This window comes from Podarcis cretensis (assembly GCF_951804945.1).
Source record: "Podarcis cretensis genome assembly, chromosome: 2".
Classification (NCBI taxonomy): Eukaryota; Metazoa; Chordata; class Lepidosauria; order Squamata; family Lacertidae; genus Podarcis; species Podarcis cretensis.
In genome coordinates, this window is record NC_137171.1 from 114053800 (window position 1) to 114077875 (window position 24076).

The 24076-nt window shown below is 45.2% G+C and overlaps 1 protein-coding gene and 1 long non-coding RNA gene across 4 annotated transcripts; one reads left to right on the forward strand and one right to left on the reverse strand.

Annotated features, from left to right (window-relative positions):
- Positions 1–934: 934 nt before the first annotated feature.
- LOC307208728 (E3 ubiquitin-protein ligase TRIM39-like) lies at positions 935–12150 on the reverse strand. 2 transcript variants are annotated; one of them, XM_079963626.1, is made up of 7 exons: positions 11647–12150; positions 10904–10999; positions 9465–9695; positions 7425–7447; positions 6778–6896; positions 4427–4459; positions 935–2200 (listed from the first exon to the last, which is right to left on the reverse strand). In XM_079963626.1, exons 1-7 carry the CDS (start codon positions 12052–12054, stop codon positions 1683–1685), a joined length of 1428 nt encoding a protein of 475 aa, XP_079819752.1. In that variant the 5' UTR covers positions 12055–12150; the 3' UTR covers positions 935–1682. The 2 variants fall into 2 exon arrangements, with proteins under 2 accessions (XP_079819752.1, XP_079819753.1); XM_079963627.1 differs by lacking the exon at positions 10904–10999.
- Positions 12151–16160: 4010 nt separating this feature from the next.
- LOC307209210 lies at positions 16161–20214 on the forward strand. 2 transcript variants are annotated; one of them, XR_013835425.1, is made up of 3 exons: positions 16161–16239; positions 17479–17629; positions 19829–20214. It is a non-coding gene; the product is annotated as an uncharacterized lncRNA (long non-coding RNA). The 2 variants fall into 2 exon arrangements; XR_013835426.1 differs by lacking the exon at positions 16161–16239 and adding an exon at positions 16250–16590.
- Positions 20215–24076: the final 3862 nt, after the last annotated feature.

Sequence of the window (24076 nt, forward strand, 5' to 3'; positions counted from 1 at the left end):
TAATTTATGGAATAAACTGCTCCTGCCTCTGCAGGTACCAAACTCTGCCCCACCTTCACCACTCCTACTTGGGGACTTCCCTGGCTTTTTTCTGGCCCACATAGGACCAGTCTGGATAGTTAGCCTTGGTGAAGACTTGACGTTTTCATCCCCCAAAAAAGTTTTTGAGTTTCTGCTGAAATGAGGCTGCTTTTTAATGTTGTATTTTAATCTTGTTTTTAAAGTTGTATTTCAATCAATTGTTTTATATCTGGTGTTAGCTGCCCTGAGCCCAGTCTTGGCTGGGGAGGGCTGAGTATAAATAAAATTTATTATTATTATTATTGATTATAGGGTAGTGTCTCAACCAGACTCACTCAAATGCAACTCACACATTTTATTTATTTCACAAAATTTATCAGCACGTGATTTCAGGAAAAACTTCAACATGTCGTTTCAAATATATATATATATATATATATAACACCCAGAGTCAGACTTTTGGGGAGCTGCAATCTGTCACTTTTTCTATAAAGCAAAGTTGAGTTGAAAGCTGCTCTAAGCTTCCACCAAGAGGAGCCCAGATCCATCCCTCCCTTTCAGCCCCTCTCTCACCCCCCCCCCATCTGTTTTTCTCCCTTCTTCCCTTCCTTGTGTTTCCACCTGCCCACCACATGGAATTAGGCCAAGGGCTGAATATGGCCTTTGGGATGCAGGTTCCCAACCCCAGCCTTAGAGCACTTATGGGGAACATTTATGCCCATCAACCCCAGGAAGCATGGTCAAGAGCCTGGGATGATGGCAGCTGCAGTTCAGCAACATGAGCCTTCGTTAGAGGAAGGACAGAAAGCAAGCAGGATTCAAGTGAAATATGCATCTGTAATCGTTTTTGAGCTTGGAAAAGAAAACAAGGCAGCCATAAGAAAAACAGAAGCCTTTAATACATCTTGGCTTAGCAAAAATCATCCCAGAAATACGTCCACTCTTCCACATAAAACCTACGAACAAAAGTTCTCTTTAAAAAGTTAATGTGCAGATCAGCTTTACTGTCTAACATGCAAAATAACTGTGAAAATGTGTGTTTTCACCCCCTTGAAATATAAACAGGATTGGTTAAGGTTACATTTCAACCCCAGAATCCCCTTCATTGGAGGACGGAGAAGCCAAATGACAACACTGAATGTAGCCTTTTCCCAACCTTGTAACCCTCCAGATTAGAATATGGGGAACCTTTGTCTCCCCCAGGAGTTGCTGAACTATAACTCCCAGCAGCCCCAGCAAGCATAATCAATGGCCAGGGATGACGGGAGTTGTAGTCTGGCAATACCCAGAGGTCCAAAGGTTCCCTACATCTGCTCCAGATGCTTCCAGCTACAACTCTCATCAGTCTCAGTCTGGTGGGAGTTGCCGTCAAAACATCTGGAAGGCTGCCCTAGAAGCAAGGTTTCCCAAACTTGGCTGCCCAGCTGTTGTTGGACTACAAATCCCATCATCCCTAACTGGCAGGACCAGTGGTGTCAGGGATGATGTAGTCCAAAAACAGATGGGAGACCCAAGTTTGGGGGGGAGAGGAGACTAGCCTCCCTGGGAAAACACGAAAGTGAGTCGCTCGTGTTCTGCACTCCATCAACCACTGAGATGCGCAGCAGAATCAATGTCTTAAGTGGCCAAAGCCCTAAAGTGGGAAGAAGTTTCTGACTGCCTTAGCGGGGCAGTGTTAGAACAGCTTTATTGGAAACATGAAAGAAGGGGAGGAAGGACTCTCTGGCGATGGTAGTTATTGGGGTCTGGAAAAGCAGGGCTGCATCGTCCGCATCAAAGAAGGCCACATGCCTCCCATCGCAGTTTAAAGACACTCGAACTTTCTTGAGCTCCCGCACAGAGCTCAGAGGAGGGAAGTCAGGGGGGTTGAAAACCGCGTACTGACTTCCCCGCTTCCCTATTGCCCAGATCCCAACCTTATAGCTTATGGCAGCCACGTCCTTCCTCTTGACGGACTTCCTGGCCACTCCCACGGCCCATTCGCCCTCGCTTCCCACGGCGACGTCCCAGTAGTTCCTGCCCACGGCAAACTCCTCGCATCCTAGGAGGAATAGGTTGGCTTCAAACCGCTTCCGGCTCTTGGGCAGCTCTTGAGTTTTGTCCGCCAGTCTGACGCTTTTGCAGTCCTTAGAGAGGACAAGCCGGGGATGTGCCGTCTCTGGATCAAAGGCCACAATCGCTGAAAGATGATGGCGGAGAGAAATGAGTGACAGTGGTGAGCTTGGAAGGGCTGGGAGGAGTAGCGTCACTATCTACGATACGTTTTTGGGAAATGGTTTGCAATGCATCTAGACACCTCTTAAGATGTCATAGCCAAATTTAGCATGGTAGCTCCCAAAGTCAAGGAACAGATTTTTGCTTATGGCTGGATACCATTTGGAATTAAGGTGGTGGACTGAACCTTTCAAAACCATACTGATTTCAAACACCAATTTCAAAACTGCATTGAGTTTTTTGGTTTGTTAGAGTTACCAAGTAACGTTGGGTACGAGGCTGCAATTGCATGACAAATATAATTTTACACATAGTGTAATTGTAAACATAATTTTATTGTAAACATAATTTTACAATAGTGTAAGTTTGATTGTTGTCTTTTTAATTGTATATATTGCTTGTTTTATGTTGCTATGGCCGTTGGCTAATGCAAATAAAGTTTATCTATCTATCTAAGTTTAATTGTCCAGGGCTTATTGGTAGGGCATGGAAACAGACCCAGTCAGATAGGGCAGGGACACTCGAGGTGCACACTTTTAGGTCCTCGCTAATTCTTTCTTTTTCTTTACAAGATCTGCTGTTGTACCAGATCTTAACCTATTACAGTATTGGTAAGAATATATTCCAAATATCATTGAATTTGTCCATGGCAAGTCTGCGTTTATATGCAAGTTGTTCATACTGTATGTTGCAAGTTTGTATAAGTCTTTAATCCAATCCTAAAAGGGAGCCACATTTTTTCCTAATTAATCAGTATCAGTCTTTTTACTGTGGTTAGGACATGGAGAGTCCACTCATATTATCCTTTTGTAAAGGTAAAGGGACCCCTGACCATTAGGTCCAGTCGTGACCGACTCTGGGGCTGTGGCGCTCATCTCGCTTTATTGGCCGAGGGAGCCGGTGTACAGCTTCCAGGTCATGTGGCTAGCATGACTAAGCCGCTTCTGGTGAACCAGAGCAGCACACAGAAACGCCATTTAGCTTCCCGCCAGAGCGATACCTATTTATCTACTTGCACTTTGATGTGCTTTCAAGCTGCTAGGTTGGCAGGAGCAGGGACCGAGATACAGGAGCTCACCCCGTCACGGGGATTCGAACCGCTGACCTTCTGATCAGCGAGTCCTAGGCTCTGTGGTTTAACCCACAGCGCCGCCCGCGTCCCCGACTAATTCTAATTCTGCCACTATCTTCCTTCCTTGCTGAGATCTACAAGGGAAACATTGATCCCAAGAAGGGGGAAGCTGAAAGCCTGTTCCACGCTCTAACGTGGATGGAAGTAAGAAGACAGGCAAGTAGGCAGTGGCTGAGGGTAGACTAAATTTAGAATAATAAATAATAATAATAATAATAATAATAATAATAATAATAATAATAACAATAATAATAATAATAATAATAATAATAATAATAATAAATTATTTATACCCCGCCCATCTGGCTGGGTTTCCCCAGCCACTCTGGGCGGCTTCCAACAGATCACTAAAATACAATAACCTATTAAACATTAAAAACTTCCCTAAACAGGGCTGCAGTTTGGTAATTATTTTTCTCTTTGACATCTGGTGAGAGGGTGTTTCACAGGGCGGGTGCCACCACCGAGAAGGCCCTCTGCCTGGTTCCCTGTAACCTCACTTCTCGCAATGAGGGAACCGCCTGAAACCCTCGGCGCTGGATGTCAGTGTCCAGGCAGAACAATGGGGGTGGAGACACTCCTTCAGGTAAACTGGACCGAGGCCGTCCATTTACACAAATGGACCAGTCTCCACTGACTGGAACTGACAGAACCTGGAGCCTACCACTTCTCGAGGGCTGCAGGCTTACAACACAAAAGCAATACAAAATAAAAACAAAACTTAAGAATAAAACCAGTCCTGCATAGTGTCCAGAGCCTCAGACTAAGACCTGGGAGATTGGGATTCAAAACCCAACTTGCCCATGAAGTTCACCCCTTGACCAGCTGTCTCCCTGCCTAACCTACTTCACCGGGATGTGGGGATTAAATGAGGGAGGGGGGAAACCATGTCCGCCACCTTACGCTCCTTGAAGGAAAAGGTGGAATGCAAATGCAAGTATAATACAAATTAAAATCAACACATAAAACATCAGGCAGATAACCCAACGCAGTACAATCCAAAAATATATGCCCTCCTTTTGAGATTCCTTTGACCCATCGCAGGTCCCAGAAGTTTACCTTCCTGAAGCGAGAATCTAGACTCCACAGCATCTGAAGAAGGAAAGGGAAAATACCTTGATCACCACATCGCTGTCTTCATCGAACAGATCAGTTTCCCTCGTTCTGTTACTTGTCCCCCTCCCCCCTATTTCAGGTGAAGAATTAAAGAGGAAGCTGAGGAGATTTGTGCAGGTGGGGGAGAATCATCTTCACAGACCAGCCTTTCTCAGCCTTGAGTCCCCAGACGTTGTTCGACTACAACTCCCATCATCCTCGACCACTGGTCCTGCTAGCTAGAGATGATAGGAGTTGTAGTCCAGCAACATCTGGGGAATGCCATAGATCAATACTAAATAGATTGGGGTGGGGAATCTGTGGCTCTGCAGATGTGGCTGGACTCTATTTCCCATCAGGCCCTGCTAGGACAGTCAGTGATCAAGGATGGTGACAGCTGTAGTCCATCCACATCTGCAGAGCTACAGGTTCCCCATATACGGTCTAGGACCCTCATACCTACGGGACCGCCTCTCCTGGTATGTCCCACGGAGGACCTTATGGTCTTCAAATAAAAACATCTTGGAGATCCTGGGCCACAGGGAGGTTAGGCTGGCCTTGACCAGAGCCAGGGCTTTTTCGGCTGTGGCCCTGATCTGGTGGAACGCTCTGTCACAAGAGACTAGGGCCCTGCGGGACTTGACATCTTTCCGCAGGGCCTGCAAGACAGAGCTGTTCCACCAGGCCTTTGGCCAGGGCGCAGCCTGACCCCCTCCTTCTGTAATCCTCATAGAACTCTAGCCATGGTTGCCATTAATTCGATTCTGAATTGATTTTAGAATGTATTTTAATTAATTGATTGTGATTTTATGTAAACGGTGCTATTTTTATTGTTGTTAGCCACTCTGAGCCCGGCTTTGGCTAGGGAGGGTGGGATATAAATAAATTATCATCATCTTCATCATCATCCTAGGACTTTTTTTATTTCAGGCGGAACCCAGTTCTGGCACCTTTTAAGTAGGAACCATTGCCATTCTAAGAAATCAAGGGAGGCATTCATGGTGAGTTCCGGCACCTCTTTTTCTAAAAAGAAATAGCACTGATTAGACCCATCCAAGCATCTACACTTAGATGGGCAACAGCACCACCTCCCACAGACCAGAGTAGATAAAAATCAATGATTTTTTAATTTAAATCGGATTTTTTAAATTAAAAAATAAATAAATTGGATTTTTAAAAATTTAAATCGGATTTTTAAAATAAAAAGCTTTTGGAGGACATATATTTCCAAAGAATGTTTTCTATTTAAGTTACATTATAGCCCAAAAGCTATTAATCAGGAAATAAGGATTTGTTTTAAGTTAAAGCTAAAACTCAGTCTACCAACTTCAGGAGGCAGTGGGAGGCAGTGGAAGACAGGAATACCTGGCCTGCTCTGGTCCATGGGGTCACAAAGAGTCGGACATGACAAAACGACTAAACAACAAAACTCAGTCTAAGTCTCTTTTTTATTGTTTAACCACATCAGTTAACAAATATGGATATGTATGTCATAATGTTATTGCTTTAGTTAAATAAATTGTTTAAATTGTTGTTAAGGAAATGATTATTTCCTAGTTATGAACTTAATTCGTTCCGGAGGTCCGTTCTTAACATGATACTGTTCTTAACTAGAGGCGGGCTTTTGATAATGGGGCCTTTTGCTGCCGCTGCACCACCGGCACACGATTTCCGTTCTCATCCTGGGACAAAGTTCTCAACTCAAGGTAACACTTCCAGGTTAGCAGAGTTTGTAACCTGAAGAGTTTATAACTTGAGGCGTTTGTAAGTCGAAGTACCACTGTATTTCTAATAGTACAACCAAATTGGTAATTTTTGATATAACTGTAAAAACTACTCTGAAATTTTATTATTCGAAAAAACAAAACCTTCATCTGGTTGTAAATATTAAGATTATACCAGCAAGAAATGTGTCTTTCTGTTAAAAAAAAAAAAAAGGATTTAAATCAAGTCTCACGGACTATTGATTTTAATTGTGATTTAAATCGATTTGATTTAACTCAAATCCACCCTGTCACAGACTCAGGGTAACCCCAAGTTACACACAAGTATGAATAGTCTTTTTTATATAAAAAAGAAAAACCTAAGAGAGAAATCCCTCAAAGAGCACTCAGCGGCACTGTGGAGGTTCTCACTAGGATCCCACCGAAAGAACAACCCAAGCAGAGGTCTCCAGAAGAAGCCTCTGTTCCTGGGATTTGGGTGAACTTTCTCCCAGGTTTGGCAAGCCTTTGGCCCTCCCAATTTGGGCATATTGCCATGGCCAGCGTCAAAAACGAACAAACAAGAAGTTTGCAGCAAGTTCTTTCCTTTACCTTTGAACTGCTTCACGGCACTCTCCAGAGAGATGTTTGCGTCCGTCACGTCCCATATTTCCCACAGCTGCTTTGGCGAGAAAGGGCTCACACACTGAAACGGTGTTGCCTGGTGGAACCTGGAGAAGAAGAAGAAGAGTTTGGACTTGATACCCCGCTTTATCACTACCCGAAGGAGTCTCAAAGCAGCTAACATTCTCCTTTCCCTTCCTCCCCCACAACAAACACTCTGTGAGGTGAGTGGGGCTGAGAGACTTCAGAGAAGTGTGACTGGCCCAAGGTCACCCAGCAGCTGCATGTGGAGGAGCGGGGAAGCGAACCCAGTTCACCAGATTATGAGTCTATTGCTCTTAACCACTACACCACACTGGCTCCACACTGGAGAGAAAACAAACTGCCGCTGAACCCACCATCCCTATCTCCCAGAGACAACAGAGATTCAATGGAAAACTAGGCAGCAAGCAGGGATGGCAACACTACTCAGAACACTGGAGGAAATACCATGCTTGCAGGATCAGGCCAAAGACCCATCTAGTGTGTCCCCCTGTTCCCACAGTGCTCAGGGACCTGAGCAAAACAGCCACTCTTTGTCCTCTGTGATTCCCAGGACCCTGCCTCTATGCAGGATTTTGTAGAGCTCCACTTACTTCTCCATGGTGTTCCCAGCATCCTAGAAGGGAGAGAGAAAAGGAAGAAATTGGAGCCTGATGCATGCCCTTCGGAAGAAAACCCCTTTTATGCCCATCTGCGGGGCATCTGCTTAGCAGAAGCCATCTAAAAACACTGGTGGAAAGGTGTGTTTTAACCCAACACAGGCAATTGTGTGTAAATTGAGTACACTGGACATAACAGCTAGTGCAGAGGTTGGCAACCCAAGGCCCGGGGGCCTGTTCCAGCCCGAATGGGTTCTGGATCCAGCTCGCGGACAGTCACTCCCATGGAGATCGTCCGTGGGCTGGACGGGCGCAGTGCAACGCCGGAAATTGCTTCTGTGCAGGCTCAATTTTCAGCATCTGGGCATTTGTTGTTGTTGTTGTTTAGTCGTTTAGTCGTGTCTGCCTCTTCGTGACCCCATGGACCAGAGCACACCAGGCACTTCTGTCTTCCATTCCCCCCCCCCCCAGTTTGGTCAAACTCATGCTGGTAGCTTCCAGAACACTGTCCAACCATCTCGTCCTCTGTCGTCCCCTTCTCCTTGTGCCTGTTGGTTTCTGCTCTCTTCACTGTGCAGCGAAATGCTTGTCACAAGACAATGTTTACATTCCAGTCAGAGTTGCTGTTGGAGTTTCTCACGGGAAAGGAGACTGGATGTGACGTACACTGGTTTCCTGTTTTTCACTGTTCACACAGTGTTCTCTCCGTGCTTTAGAGGAGAGAGGATGCTTTCTCTGCTCCGGCAGAGGCAAGATGTTTTTCTGTAATCTACCAGCTTTGAAGTGTAAATAAAGTAATATAGAGTATGTGGCACGTACTCCTCATCATTCCGCTGTGCTTGGGACACTGCATTTTCAACAGTGCCCTCCATCTTTCCCAACATTAAGGTCTTTTCCAGGGAGTCTTCTCTTCTCACGAGGTGGCCAAAGTATTGGAGCCTCAGCTCCAGGATCTGTCCTTCCAGTGAGCACTCAGGGCTGATTTCCTTCAGAATGGAGAGGTTTGATCTTCTTGCAGTCCATGGGACTCTCAAGAGTCTCCTCCAGCACCATAATTCAAAAGCATAAATTCTTTGGCAATCAGCCTTCTTTATGGTCCAGCTCTCACTTCCATACATGTGCAGAAGCAATTTCCGGCGCCATGGACATGCACAGGTGCGATTTCTGGAGTCGCGCTGCACCCGTCCAGCCCACAGATGATCTCCGCGGGAGTGATCCGGCCCATGCCCAGTAAGCCTTGCTGACCCCTGAGCTAGTGCTTCATGCTACCCAAGCCTTTCGAAACTGGTCACATTCCTTTCTCACCAGAAGTTCAGAGGAGCATATAATTGGGAACACTCCTCCCCAATGCACCCTCACCACAACCCCCAGAGGTAGGAAGATTTTATTTTATTAAATTTCTTAGCCCCTCACAAAGCTACAGTTCACAGAGTGGTCAATCCATCTCTCTCCCAAGGGAACTCTATGAACTGAAGCTAGGTATCCTCATAGTTCTCAGCACCCTTAAACTACAGCTCCCACAAATCTTTGAGGGAAGCCATGGCTGTAGGGACGCGGGTGGTGCTGTGGGTTAACCACAGAGCCTAGGACTTGCCGATCAGCAGGTCGGCGGTTCGAATCCCCACAATGGGATGAGCTCCCGTTGCTCGGTCCCAGCTCCTGCCAACCTAGCAGTTCAAAAGCACCTCAAAGTGCTAGTAGATAAATAGGTACCGCTGTGGCAGGAAGGTAAACGGCATTTCCGTGCGCTGCTCTGGTTCGCCAGAAGCGGCTTAATCATGCTGGCCACATGACCTGGAAGCTGTACGCCGGCTCCCTCGGCCAATAAAGCGAGATGAGCGCCACAACCCCAGAGTCAGTCACGACTGGACCTAATGGTCAGGGGTCCCTTTATATTTACCTTTATGGCTTTTTATGGTGGTATCAGAGGGCTTTAAATGTGGGTGCCACCTAAGGAAAGGGTGCATGAAGGTTTGGGTACCAGACTGTCCTTGGGGGAAAAGCCTTGTCCATTTCTTGCCACTTCAGCCTTACCTGCAGGAGTTCACTCACTGGCTGGCAGCACTTCTTCTCCAGCTCCCGGATGAGGATTTCGCAAGAGGAGACTTCCCGAAAAAGCTTGCTCATGTGGTTGTCTCTCCTCGTTACGATCTCCTTCAGTATGTCTCGGAGCTTGCCAACCATAGTGTGTTCTTCGGACGACAGGAACTGGCGGAGATCGTCAAACTTGGACAGTGTTTCTTGCATCAACTTTTCTGTCAGTTTCTTCAATAAGCCGATGGAAAGAGAGCAGGAAAAGAGAGAAAGAGAGAGAGAGAGAGAGGTCAGAGGAGGCAGGAATAAGGTCGTCCTGGCAACATTAGGATACTAATTACAGTGGTACCTCGGGTTACATACGCCTCGGGTTACATACGCTTCAGGTTACAGACTCCGCTAACCCAGAAATAGTACCTCGGGTTAAGAACTTTGTTTCAGGATGAGAACAGAAATCGTGCTCCAGCGGCACTGCAGCAGCGGGGGGCCCCATTAGCTAAAGTGGTGCTTCAGGTTAAGAACAGTTTCAGGTTAAGAACGGACCTCCAGAACAAATTAAGTACTTAACCCGAGATACCACTGTATATATAAAAGGACGTTAAACGGTCAGGAGCTGGAGTCAGGCATAGGTCAGCAATACAGTGGTACCTTGGTTCTCAAACTTAATCCGTTCTAGAAGTCCGTTCCAAAACCAAAGCATTCCAAAACCAAGGCATGCTTTCCCATAGAAAGTAATGCAAAATGGATTAATCCAGACTTTTAAAAACAACCCCTAAAACAGCAATTTAACATGAATTTTACTATCTAACGAGACCATTGGTCCATAAAATGAACCGCTAGGCTGTGGAAGGCGACTCTACACTCAGAATGCTCACAAAAGGGGGCTTAATGCTGTAAATGGGCTGTTTTATTTATTTATTTAATGGGTTTTTATTTATTTATCTGAATTCCTTCAGAGAGGATGACCCCAGATTAAATTGGGGGGTGGGGAATAAGAGTGGCATTCTTACAACAACAATGTAGTGCAGTAGCTGTGAAAAGTTTGCACACACTCTGGAGTTCGCATGAGAAACGCTCAGCCCACAAGAAGCACAGAAAAACCTGGTTTTGCATGCAGTAGGGAAAGAGTTTCCAAAAACGGACCTCCAACTTGGATGGTATTTTATGCACTCCTTTGTCGGTAATTACACAATTATTATTTTTTTAAAGTGCTACTACTTTTTGATCTATGGGCTACTTTTAAAATGAGGCTGCATTTTAAATTGCATTTTAACCTGTATTTTAAATTGGCTTTTTCCCCCCTACTATGTTTTTACTGTAATTTTACAGTGTTAGCCACCCTCAGCCTGGCTCTGGCTGGGGAGGGTGGGGTATAAATATTTATTATTATTATTATTATTATTATTACTTGCGGACTTGCCAGTAACAGTGACACTTACAATCAGGGTTTGAGTTTGTTTTTCTGCAGCTGATCTACACTCCAGAATTGTCTCTTCCCGGTTCTCTAGAGCATTAATGCAGTTGCCTATGTGATCCTGAAAAGAAAACGCAAGCATGCTTTAGGAGAGTATGTAATAAAGTTTAAAAAAAATTCTAAGCTCAAAGCATTCTCTCAACCAGTGATCTCAGGGCTGCCATGAACCTTCAGCCACCAAACGCCTGACTAAGCAGGAATGTTTTTGAATTCCTCCTGCAAATCAATAATATACGATACGATAGTCTTTATTGTCATTGTTCCATACAGAACGAAATTGAAAAAATCTACATAAGACATTCAAAAACCAACAAGCCTGCTATCCCAGCTATCCTAGCCTGGTTAGCCCCCTAAAAACTCTGATACCCCATTTTTAAACACAATATACTCCCATAGAGACTCCTTACACTGTGTTTAAAACCAAAATCGCATTTGGATAGAAACTGTTTTTCAGGCAGCTAGTCCTAGTCTTTATAACCCTGTAGCTTCTTCCAGAAGGCAGAAGCTGAAAGAGATAATTTCCGGGGTACGCACTATCCTGCGCTATCTCTGCAGCTTTCTTATGGCACCTGGAAGCATAGATTTGATCCAAGGTGGGAAGAGTGCACCCAATTATTCTCTCCGCAGTCTTTACAACCCTGGACAGCATTGTTTTTTTCCTGGCTGTGCATATGCATGCCCAGTCCTACAAACAAAGGCCTCTCTCACCTTGGTCTCTTGGGCAGCTTGCTCCATGGGAACTACGTCGTGAGCCTTGTGCTCTGCGGATTCGACACATGCTGAGCAGACTAGGGCTTGGTCAGTCTTACAGAAAGATGTGGGAGGCTCTGGGTGCCTGTAGCAGGTTCCTTCCCCTCCTTTTGCTTGTTTTGCTTGATCTCTGAGGAATCGAGCTAAGTTTTCCAGCGGCTTGTTCGTAATGAGCCGGTCAGGCTCAACGACCCATCTACACTCAGGGCAGCTCCGATCACGCACAAAATCTTTCCAGTACTTGAAAACACAGTGGTGGCAGAAATTGTGCCCGCAGTCTAGAATCACTGGGTCAGTGAAATACTGTAAGCAAATGGAGCAAGTCACTTCCACCTCAAACATCTTCAGGGTATCCTCAGCGGCCATTGCTCAATACAACAATTTTTATTTTTAAGTTGAATTTAACTTCCCTTCTCTCCGAAAGATGCAAAAGCCCGTGGCTTGAGATTTTAGAACGAACTCCTTTTAACTGCTGCAGAAGTTGTGCGCAACGGACAACTCCAGTCTGGGGGTGGAAAGAGAGAAAATGGATAAGGATTACCATCTTCTAGCTAAAATGTGCATCCAAAATGTAGCAAAGTTTGGTGGGCACCTCAAAGACTAACAATTAAAAAAAATACATTTATCTACTGTCGTCATTCTTGCCGCTACATACACAGCTTCCTGACTGGACCTCCAAGACTATGGGTGCTCAGTTGCGAGAGACAAGCACTCTGCACATGTTCAAGCCTAATTCGTAGCTGTTAGTATTTCTGGGACTGAGCAGGAAACACTTTAGGGTGAAGCCTCCGGGACACACAAAGAAAGAAAAAAAATATTATTTGTGTATCACAGAACAGGGACCACAAGGGAAGGTCATTTAAGTCCAGCCCCCTGCAATTGAGAAATCTCTTGCCAAACGACCCCTAAGATTAAATATCTTTAGGGACTGAGCTACTCTCATCAAGGGGGGAGGAAACAACAGCCGCTTCAGAGAGAGGGAGGGAAAATGGACTGCGAATGAGGCGCGCGGGGGAATTAGTACGCTTCCCATTCAATCTTACCCCAACAACAAAAGACACACAGCCTAGCCAGGCAATCAATTTGAAGCTCTTACAAATTCGATTGCCCCTTTCAGCAGAGGTGAGGAAAAGCAAAACACTACTGGGAGGACCAGGAAGCCAACAATCAATATATATATATATATTGCGTCGAGAGGCGGAGCTACTAAAGCAAAGCTAAAGTGAGGGTGCGGCCAGAGGGGGGGGGGGCTTTAATCCCGGGAGAAACCCTGGGATTTAAAATATATATCTATATTTTAAATCTATATATATATAGATTTTTTAATATATATATATATATATAGAGAGAGAGAGAGAGAGAGAGAGAGAGAGAGGTTTCAGAGGGAACATCTTTTATTTTAACTGCTGCAGAAGTTGTGCGCAACGGACAACACCAGTCTGGGTAAGGAAAAAGAGAAACACTCTCTCTATATATTTAAATCCCAGGGTTTCTCCCGGGATTAAAGCCCCCCCCCCTCTGGCCACACCCTCACTTTCGCTTTGGTTTTAGTAGCTCCGCCTCCCGGCGCGGGCGGCTCCGGCAATTCGGATTGGGCGAGGCTGGCGACACCTGCGGCCAATGGCGCCGCTCCTTTCCTTTCCGCTGGTTGCTGCGCCAGCGCCTTAGGCACCGCGCTTTGCTGCGCTGGAGGGGAAGGCGCTTAGGAAGGGGCGGGTGCAAGTCGGAGGTCTCTCTTCGGGCGTCGTGTCATGTTAAGAGCCTGAAGCAAAATGCTCTTCCCCCCTCACATCTGGATCGCTTCAATGAGCCATTTCCAAAGGGGCAGCTGTGCTAGGCTCCTGGTCACATGTCTCCCGCCCTTGCAAGGGCAGGTTTAATAATAATAATAATAATAATAATAATAATAATAATAATAATAATAATAATAGTACCCCATCCATCTGAGTTGGGTGCTGGACGGCTTCCAGCACATATAATCAGCATAAAGGTGAAGGTAAAGGGACCGCTGACCATTAGGTCCAGTCATGACCGACTCTGGGGTTGAGGCGCTCATCTCGCTTTATGGGCTGAGGGAGCCGGCGTACAGCTTCCGGGTCATGTGGCCAGCATGACTAAGCCACTTCTGGCAAACCAGAGCAGTGCACGGTAATGCTGTTTACCTTCCCGCTGGAGCAGTACCTATTTATGTACTTGCACTTTGACGTGCTTTCGAACTGCTAGGTTGGCAGGAGCAGAGACCGAGCAATGGGAGCTCACCCCGTTGTGGGGATTCGAACAGCCGACCTTCTGATCGGCAAGCCCTAGGCTCTGTGCCACCCGTGTTAAACCTTAAAAAAGGCTTCCCTATACAGGGCTGCCTTCAGATGTTTCCTAAATGTTATATACAGTGACCTCGGGTTACATACGCTTCAGATTACAGACTCTGCTAACCCAGAAATATTACCTTGGGTTAAGTACTTTGCTTCAGGATGAGAACAGAAATCGTGTCGTGGCGGCACGGCGGCAGCAGGAAACCCCATTAGCTAAAGTGGTACCTCAGGTTAAGAACAGTTTCAGGTTAAGAACGGACCACCAGACAAATTAAGTTCTTAACCCGAAATACCATTGTATAGAATTGGCCACTACAAGAATTGGACGACGGACTAGACTGGCCTTTGATCCAGCAGGGCTCTTATTACATTCTTTAAGTCCTTGTGTCCCATTTCTTGCAAAAGTATGCATGTTCTTCACATGCAAATAAACATGCCCCTTAACAGCCACCCCCCAATATTGATAAACTAACCCCACCTGCAGAGAGCCAGAGGGATCAGCCCTGTTATCTTTTAATTAACTGGTAACCAGAATTTCATCCCTGATTGGCCAGAAGAAGGAAACACTCACACCTGAGGACCATTTAAAGGTTGGGGTGTGAGAAACATACACCATTGAAGCCCAAGAAGTAGATGCTCGCAGGTGGTGGTGTTTTTAAATAGTTTTTAAATAGTTGTATTTTCGAAGCAATGGCATTGGTGAGTTGGCAAAAAAAAAATTTTTTTTTAGAAATGCTATTTGCTTATTGTGAGTGTGAAGTTTAAGTGTATTATAATTATCCATGGCAGGTGTGGGGAATGCTTGATATTTCAGGTGAATTACGACTTTAAAGTCACACTTTAAAATCAGGTCAACCAAAGGCCTGGTTAAAGAGGAACGTTTTTGCCTGGCGCCTGAAGGTGTATAATGAAGGCACCAAGCGAACTTCCCTGGGGAGAGCATTCCACAGATGGGGAGCCACTGCAGAGAAGGCCCCGTTCTCATGTTGCCACCCTCTGGACCTCTCAAGGAGGAGACACATGAAAGAGGGCCTCAGAATATGATCTCAGGGTCCGGATAGGTTCATAGCTAGTCCTCATGGAGTTCTTCCATAAAGTGGGTGAGATGGGTAAATCCAATGGCCATCAAAGGGCAATTGATAGCTTGATTAGGGTCAACCAGAATGGGATAAAAATCATGGACTGGTTTCTGTTTCAGTATAAATAGCTTACTGAAAAGACTTGGTATTGAGTTTAACTAATCTGGAAAGATCTTATATTAGCAGCAATCATGTAAGAGGACTACAGTTAAAATGATTGCCCACAACTGATTCCTCTCCCCATCTGAAGTATTCTGTTCTCCCAGTAAGAACAAAAGGGGGGGGGGAACTGTGTAGACCATATGCTTTGCATGCACAAGTTCCCAGATTCAATCCCTAGCTAGGCTGTTATCATATCAGTATATAATTGACACCTAAGAATAAAATGAGCCAGATTTGCCAGTACTACTTCCCCCAAAACAAGTAATTTATATTGGATTATGGTATACCATACAATTTTCCCCCAACTGCATCATTGTCCAGGGCAGTATTGCTCCTACCTCTAAAACCTGTGTTTAAATACATTTCTAGTGACATTTTCCCATGGATTACGTGCCTATACAAAGAATCCAAAGTTTGGAAATGGTTTTGAAATATTTTGTAACCAAGTTTCCTTGCACATATATGCCCTTTGTTCCTCTGGATATCCGAAGACTGTCTTCTTGGCAGCTGATTTTTTTATGTACCAGTGATTTACCATTTTAAATTTACTATATTATTTAACCTGAAATCATTTTCATGCTCTAATTAGATACACTGGGGGTAGATTATGAAAACCCTAAAATCACAAAATCAAGTCTGAATTATTTTGATTTTAGTACAATCTGCCCAACCCCTAATTTCAACACCAAAGATCAGCATTAGTATCACATTTGTTTTTAAAAATGTTTAAAATTGGGTGTAATGACCCTGGATGTCTGAAAGTCATCAATCTGTTTAAAGACCATAAAGAGGCAGTTGACTTTAATTTGTTTATCTTTATTTATAAAGTCCAAGAACCTGAGGCTGAAAAAGATTATACTATGAGAAATAGGAGCCCTTGAATCTTTCACATCCTCCCCCCCCCTTTTTTTTTTCTTTTAGCAAATGGTTGCCCGCTTGAATTTGAAGGCCGGGGAACGCATTGAAATGAAAGCCAAGGTGCCCCGAGAGGCCAAAAGGTCTGTATTAATAGTGAAAATAAGATATTTACATTTTCCCCTTGTGGGAGTTTGCAATCAAATGCAACTAGAAAGCATAGAGCTAGTTTGTGCATGAAGGGGTTAAAACAATAGAGCTGTGATTCCTAGACACAGGTCATGCCCCTTCTTCTCTGATGAAGGAGGAAGTGACACCATCTCTCCCTGTTCCTATCCCTTTCCCTCCACCATGTAAATCAACCAGGTCAGCATTTCAAGCACAGAACGCTTGTTCAGAACTACAGTCTGTATGTTGTACTCAAGAGTATGCTATCTGTGTTTTCTTTGCTGCTGCTTGGATAAATGCATAAACCTGGCCTTTGGAACGTTTTTGTAAGTAAAGCATTTTAAACTTACTATGCTGGTGTGGTCTGGTCAATGCTAAGAGGCATAGAAAACAAAGCACCGTATGCAACAAAATGGGATATGGAAAAGATTTGACAGCTCGAATTCCCACATTCTACTGCTGAACTTTGCGAGTTTAAACTCTGCTACTGGAGGCTCTCTCCCACTGGAGAGTGTGTTAAGCCCCACGTAGGCACCCAGCCAATCATTTTATTTATTCACCCCACACACGTGAGCCACAAGGATTAGATATCTCCCCTCCCTCAATACCTTTAATTTTTGCATTTTGGAAACATTCTTTGCTTGGAGAATTGCATCACAAAAAAGTGCAAATTTTGAACGATGGCTACATGTCAGTTCTCATGAGTCAGTTTGATAAGATTTAGCCTTGAATGCAAACCGAATCAAATTTCTACCCCATCCCTGTGGGGAGGGCCTGGTAAACCTTGTATCTATACTACAAACTGTCTCTGTGTGCTAATATGAACAGGTATGATATTCCATAGGGATACTTGGGGCCGTAGCCTTCTAGTAAAGACAGTACAGTGGTACCTCGGGTTACATACGTTTCAGGTTACATACGCCTCAGGTTACAGACTCCACTAACCCAGAAATAGTACCTCGGGTTAAGAACTTTGCTTCAGGATGAGAACAGAAATCGTGCTCCGGCGGCGCAGCAGCAGTGGGAGGCCCCATTAGCTAAAGTGGTGCTTCAGGTTAAGAACAGTTTCAGGTTAAGAACGGACCTCCGGAACGAATTAAGTACTTAACCTGAGGTACCACTGTATTGAGTTAGATGGACCAATGCTTTAGCTGAGATTGCAGGGGGTTATTCTATGACTCTGTATAAAGCATGTTTTCCCATGTTCCTATCAGCTTTACCTTTCATATAGGCCAGAATGCCTCGAATCCGCTCCTTCAATTTAACGCTCGATTTGAGACTTTCAACGGAGATAGGGTCGTCGTTTTTAACTCTGCTACGGGGAGAGAGCGGGATCTTCTCTTGGACCTGGGACTATTCGTCACAGTAAGTAAGAGGAGAGCCCTATTGCAGGAATAACTTACAGGGAGAACAGCTGGGGATGTATATCTGAGACCTAAAGGATAAACCAAAGCTCAGTATTTCAATATAATGAGGTGGAAGGGTGAGGGGACCCTTGATATAAAACAGGAATGAGGAATCTGTGGCCACTGAGATGTTGGACAAGAAGTTCCCATAATTCCTAATAATTAGCCCTGCTAGCTGGGACTGAGGGGAGTTCAAGAAACAGCTGGAGAACCATAACTTCCCAACTGATGAAATAAAATGTTCTCATCCTGCATATTTGGGCTCCTCCAAATGGCCTGTTTACTGAGCACTCATCCTGATTTGCAAAGCTTACAAGGAGGCTAGACTATATCCAGTCTCCAATTAAAGCTGCTTGTTATTTTTAGGTGGGATAGTATAATACCCCTTATATCTGTATTATGAACAGTTTTGTGATTTTTTATGCCCGCCGCTGCTTTTTCTCCACAGTAAACACGGCCAAGTTTAAGCAACCAGGGCTGCATTCAGATGGCACTTTATTATTATTACAGTATTATTATTATTAATTTATACCCCGCCCATCTGGCTGAGTTTCCCCAGCTACTCTGGGCGGTTCCCAATCGAATGTTAAAAATACAGCATTAAATATTAAAAACTTCCCTAAACAGGGCTGCCTTCAGATGTCTTTTAAAGATAAGATAGCTGCTTATTTCCTTCACATCTGAAGGGAGGGTGTTCCACAGGGTGGGCGCCACTACCAAGAAGGCCCTCTCTCTGGTTCCCTGTAACCTCGCTTCTCGCAATGAGGAAACTGCCAGAAGGCCCTCAGCGCTGGATCTCAGTGTCCGGGCTGAATGATGGGGGTGGAGACGCTCCTTCAGGTATACAGGACCGAGGCCATTTAGGGCTTTTAAGGTCAGCACCAACACTTTGAATTGTGTTCAGAAACGTACTGGGAGTCAATGCAGATCTCTCAGGATCGGTGTTATGTGGTCCCGGCGGCCACTCCCAGTCACCAGTCTAGCTGCCGCATTCTGGATTAATTGCAGTTTCCGGGTCACCTTCAAAGGTAGCCCCACGTAGAGCGCATTGCAGTAGTCCAAGCGGGAGATAACTAGAGCATGCACCACTCTGGCACCACTCTTATCTCATTGACATTTCCTTACCTGCTCTCTCCACCCCCTCAAGTTGATGTGATATTTCACACACTGTAAAAGCTGCTTCCTGAAATCTGGTGGAATCTAGCGGAAGAATAGATCTCATTTCTTTAACCGTTTCCAGCAGAAATCCATTTGCAAACCCATTCACTCGGAAAATTGAGATGTATGTTTACAGAATTTGCGGTGGTATACCAGCATACTGCTCTTTCCTGCCATTTAAAATTTAGTGTGGTATGCTAGCACCTTGATCCAAAAGTCACAGATCAGTGGCACAGCAAGGCATTGCTGTTTCAAAACAATGCTAGAAATCGGGACAGAAGCTCTAGCAATTTAACCAGTAATACTAACACAATAAACTCCACATCTGAATGCAGCCCTTGTATTAAACTTATGCCTAACACTATGTAAAGGTAAAGGGACCCCTGACCATTAGGTCCAGTCGTGGCCGACTCTGGGGTTGTGGCGCTCATCTCTTTATTGGCTGAGGGAACCGGCATACAGCTTCTGGGTCATGTGGCCAGCATGACTAAGCCGCTTCTGGCGAACCAGAGAAGCGCACGGAGACGCCGTTTACCTTCATGCCGGAGTGATACCTATTTATCTACTTGCAGTTTGACGTGCTTTTGAACTGCTAGGTTGGCAGGAGCAGGGACTGAGCAACGGGAGCTCACCCTGTCGCGGGGATTCGAACTGCCAACCTTCTGATCGGCAAGTCCTAGGCTCTGTGGCGCCACCCGCGTCCCAACACTATGTAGTTAGGCTTATATTCTCTTGGCAAGTCTCTAGCTTTCTCTCTTGTCTGTCTGCTAACTTCATAGCAATGGTTCCTATTCATTCAAATCAATATGACAAAAGATGCATAGTTGATCTAACTCAGGCATCCTCAACCTTCAGCCCTCCAGATGTTTTGCACTACAATTCCCATCATCATCACTGACCACTGGTCCTGTTAGCTAGGGATCATGCAAGTTGTAGGCCAAAACATCTGGAGGGCTGCAGGTTGGGAATGCCTGATCTAACTCTTCATTTCTCTTTCCAGGTAGCGTTCTCCTTTAACGCCCAAGATATGGTGTTGGAAGTGTTCAACCGGCCAATTATTAGACTCCCAACCCCACCGGGAATGCAAGTGGTGGAGCACCTCGCTGTAACTGGTGATATCGATGTTAAATCCATCACGTTCAGCCATCTCTTTCTTGCCTCTGGAAATGGTAACTTTTTAAAATGACGACGTGATCTTCGATTCTTCCCATTAGTTCTTGCGGTGGTTAGTATGCAATGCAAGTTTCTTTTTAAGAAAGCCAAAGCAGATTTAGCCATGTAAAAGACTTGGGAAGTAGCAATGGGCCATATACTTGCTGACTTTTGTTACCGCTGTTGCTTTTATTTTGGAATAAAGCTGCTCTTCTCTACCTCTCACTGCCTTGATTCTTGGATACAACAATTCTGTTGCACGACTATTGCTCAACCTCCAACAGGTTACATACGCTTCAGGTTACATACACTTCAGGTTACACATTCCGCTATCCCAGAAATAGTGCTTCAGGTTAAGAACTTTGCTTCAGGAAAAGAACAGAAATCGTGCTCCGGCAGCACGGCAGCAGCAGGAGGCCCCATTAACTAAAGTGGTGCTTCAGGTTAAGAACAGTTTCAGGTTAAGAACGAACCTCCAGAACGAATTAAGTACTTAACCCGAGGTACCACTGTATTCCATGAGCTTTGTTTTCCTCTCTAAACACCATGCCACCTGGGGCAACGCCATGTTTCTGACGATAAACAGTGAAAATATTCAAGATTCAGAGTACAGTGGTACCTCAGTTTACAAACTTAATCTGTTCCTGAAGTCCATTCTTAAACCAAATCCGTTCTTAAACCGAGTAGTGCTTTCTCTAATGAGGCCTTCCTCCAGCGGTGCCCTTCCACCGTTTGGCTTCCGTTCGTAGACTGAGGCAAAGTTCACAAACCGGAACAATAATTCCGGTTTTGCAAAGTTCGTAAACTGAATAGTTCGTAAACAAGACTGTTTGTAAACCGAGGTACCACTGTACTTGTAATGCAATGGGCTTGATCTCAGTGGTGGCTGGTGCCCAAGGGGAATGGAATGCCATTATTTATGATCTAGTTATCTCCCGCTTGGACTACTGCAATGCACTCTACATGGGGCTTCCTTTGAAGGCGACCTGGAAACTACAATTAATCCAGCATGCGGCAGCTAGACTGGTGACTGGGAGTGGCCGCCGAGACCACATAACACCAGTCTTGAAAGACATACACTGGCTCCCAGTACGTTTCCGGGCACAATTCAAAGTGTTGGTGCTGACCTTTAAAGCTCTAAACGGCCTCGGTCCAGTATACCTGAAGGAGTGTCTCCACCCCCATCGTTCTGAGGTCCAGCGCCAAGGGCCTTCTGGTGGTTCCCTCACTGCGAGAAGCGAGGTTACAAGGAACCAGGCAGAGGGCCTTCTTGGTAGTGGCACCCGCCCTGTGGAACGCCCTCCCACCAGATGTCAAGGAAATAAACAACTACCTGAGTTTTAGAAGACACCTGAAGGCAAGGGACGATTTTAATGTTTGATGTTTTATCGTGTTTTTAATACTCTGTTGGGAGCCACCCAGAGTGGCTGGGGAAACCCAGCCAGATGAGCAGGTTATTATTATTATTATTATTATTATTATTATTATTATACTGTATTTATCAGTTGCTTTCCTCACAAAAGTGACCCCAAGGGGACTGATACAAAAACATAAACAGTAAAACCAGCATAAACAAGAAGGCAAGGGAGGCCAATGAGCTGACCAAGCCTCAGAGGCCTGGGGGACCATTGAAATTGCCCTATCAGAAGGACTTGTGGCTGATGTTCATCTTAAGGAACTGGGAAGGCCTTAATGTACTTAGACTCAAGTGGCTTCGGGCTTTATTATATATCATTTATTATATATCACCAGATCTTTGAACCTGGCCTAGTAGTGACTCAGCAGCCAATGGGGCTCTCTGAGTAACCTGCTAAAATAGCTTATGGGGTGTGTGTGTTTTATCCATGTGAGTCGCTTATGTTTGCAAATGGGCCCATGCCCCCCCCTCCCTGCAAAAAATAAAGCGATCGTGGCCCCTGGGCTATGTAACTTGCATGCACTGACATATACAAGAGAGACGCCCTCTGACATTTCTATGTCAAACTCAAATGTACGTAGAAGATACTTGCACGTTATAGCAGTGACCCTCACTTTTCCCTGTTGTGGGAAGTAAATCTCCTTATCGTAATTGAAACTTAAATGAACTGTGTCAAACTCGCCAGCAAATCACTATAGCACAGGAATCCTATACAAGAAGCTGCACTGCCAGGTACAATCACTGTGACACACAATTAGGTGAATTATGCTTTAATGCTGTCATATAAATCTGTCGAGCTTTACTAGTACCTGGGTGGAACATTTCATAGAATCATAGAATCACAGAGTTGGAAGAGACCACAAGGGCCATCGAGTCCAACCCCCTGCCAAGCAGGAAACACCATCAGAGCACTCCTGACATATGGTTGTCAAGCCTCTGCTGAAAGACCTCCAAAGAAGGAGACTCCACCACACTCCTTGGCAGCAAATTCCACTGTCGAACAGCTCTTACTGTCGGGAAGTTCTTCCTAATCTTTAGGTGGAATCTTCTTATAGTTTGGATCCATTGCTCCGTGTCCGCTTCTCTGGAGCAGCAGAAAACAACCTTTCTCCCTCCTCTATGTGACATCCTTTTATATATTTGAACATGGCTATCATGTCACCCCTTAACCTCCTCTTCTCCAGGCTAAACATGCCCAGCTCCCTTAGCCGTTCCTCATAAGGCATCGTTTCCAGGCCTTTGACCATTTTGGTCGCCCTCCTCTGGACACGTTTGTCAGTGTCCTTCTTGAACTGTGGTGCCCAGAACTGGACACAGTACTCCAGGTGAGGTCTGACCAGAGCAGAATACAGTGGCACTATTACTTCCCTTGATCTAGATGCTATACTCCTATTGATGCAGCCCAGAATTGCATTGGCTTTTTTAGCTGCCGCGTCACACTGTTGGCTCATGTCAAGTTTGTGGTCAACCAAGACTCCTAGATCCTTTTCACATGTACTGCTCTCAAGCCAGGTGTCACCCATCTTGTATTTATGCCTCTCATTTTTTTTGCCCAAGTGCAATACTTTACATTTCTCCCTGTTAAAATTCATCTTGTTTGTTTTGGCCCAGTTCTCTAATCTGTCAAGGTCGTTTTGAAGTGTGATCCTGTCCTCTGGGGTGTTTGGTCCTAGTTCCCACCAAAAAGGCCTTTGAGGCGAGAGTCCTGTATAAAAATTCCCAACATCAATTCATTTTGTAGCTATTTTGTATTTGCTGACGTCATTTCTCTACTGCCTTAGCTTGCAAACCCTTCCACAGCTGTGTGCAACAATAAAAACAAACAAATCATACAAGTGTTTTGTTCTTTTTAGTACCTCTTGGCACCCAAAGCATTGCAACAAAATTTAAAACGACACCTATATTAACAACGTAGCCTCGAAAAATTAGCAAGGAAACGTAACAGGTGGAAGCATCTGTGTCAGGCCAAAGGCCTTGTAGGTTTTTTTTTTCTTTTTTTTTTTGCTTCTTTTAAGGATTGGCTTTGAAAATCTTTTTTTTTTTTTACTAAACAAGGAAGCTGCCAGAGCATCCTGAGATCGTCACCAGGCCTGCCCAAAGCATCTGTTGGGCCCAGGACATTTTTCATGTGTGATCAACTATCCTCCCACCCTGGCCTGTGATCCAGGTCTGTACAGGAAGCCCCTCAAGCTCTGCACACCACAATGGGTTAATACTTGAGTTGCTAGGTAACCCCAGAGCCTTCGTTTCTGGCCTGCTGCCTTTGGCTCAAACATGGCTGTTCTCCCTTTTGAGCTTGGTTGGACTGACACAAGGGACACGGGTGGCGCTGTGGGTTAAACCACAGAGCCTAGGACTTGCCCATCAGAAGGTCGGCGGTTCAAATCCCCGTGACGGGGTGAGCTCCCGTTGCTCAGTCCCTGCTCCTGCCAACCTAGCAGTTCAAAAGCATGAAGTGCAAGTAGATAAATAGGTACCGCTCTGGTGGGAAGGTAAATGGCTTTTCTGTGCGCTGCTCTGGTTCGCCAGAAGCGGCTTAGTCATGCTGGCCACATGACCCAGAAACTGTACACCGGCTCCCTTGGCCAATAAAGCAAGATGAGTGCCGCAACCCCAGAGTCGGTCACGACTGGACCTAATGGTCAGGGGTCCCTTTAGACTGACACAAGGGGAGGGGAG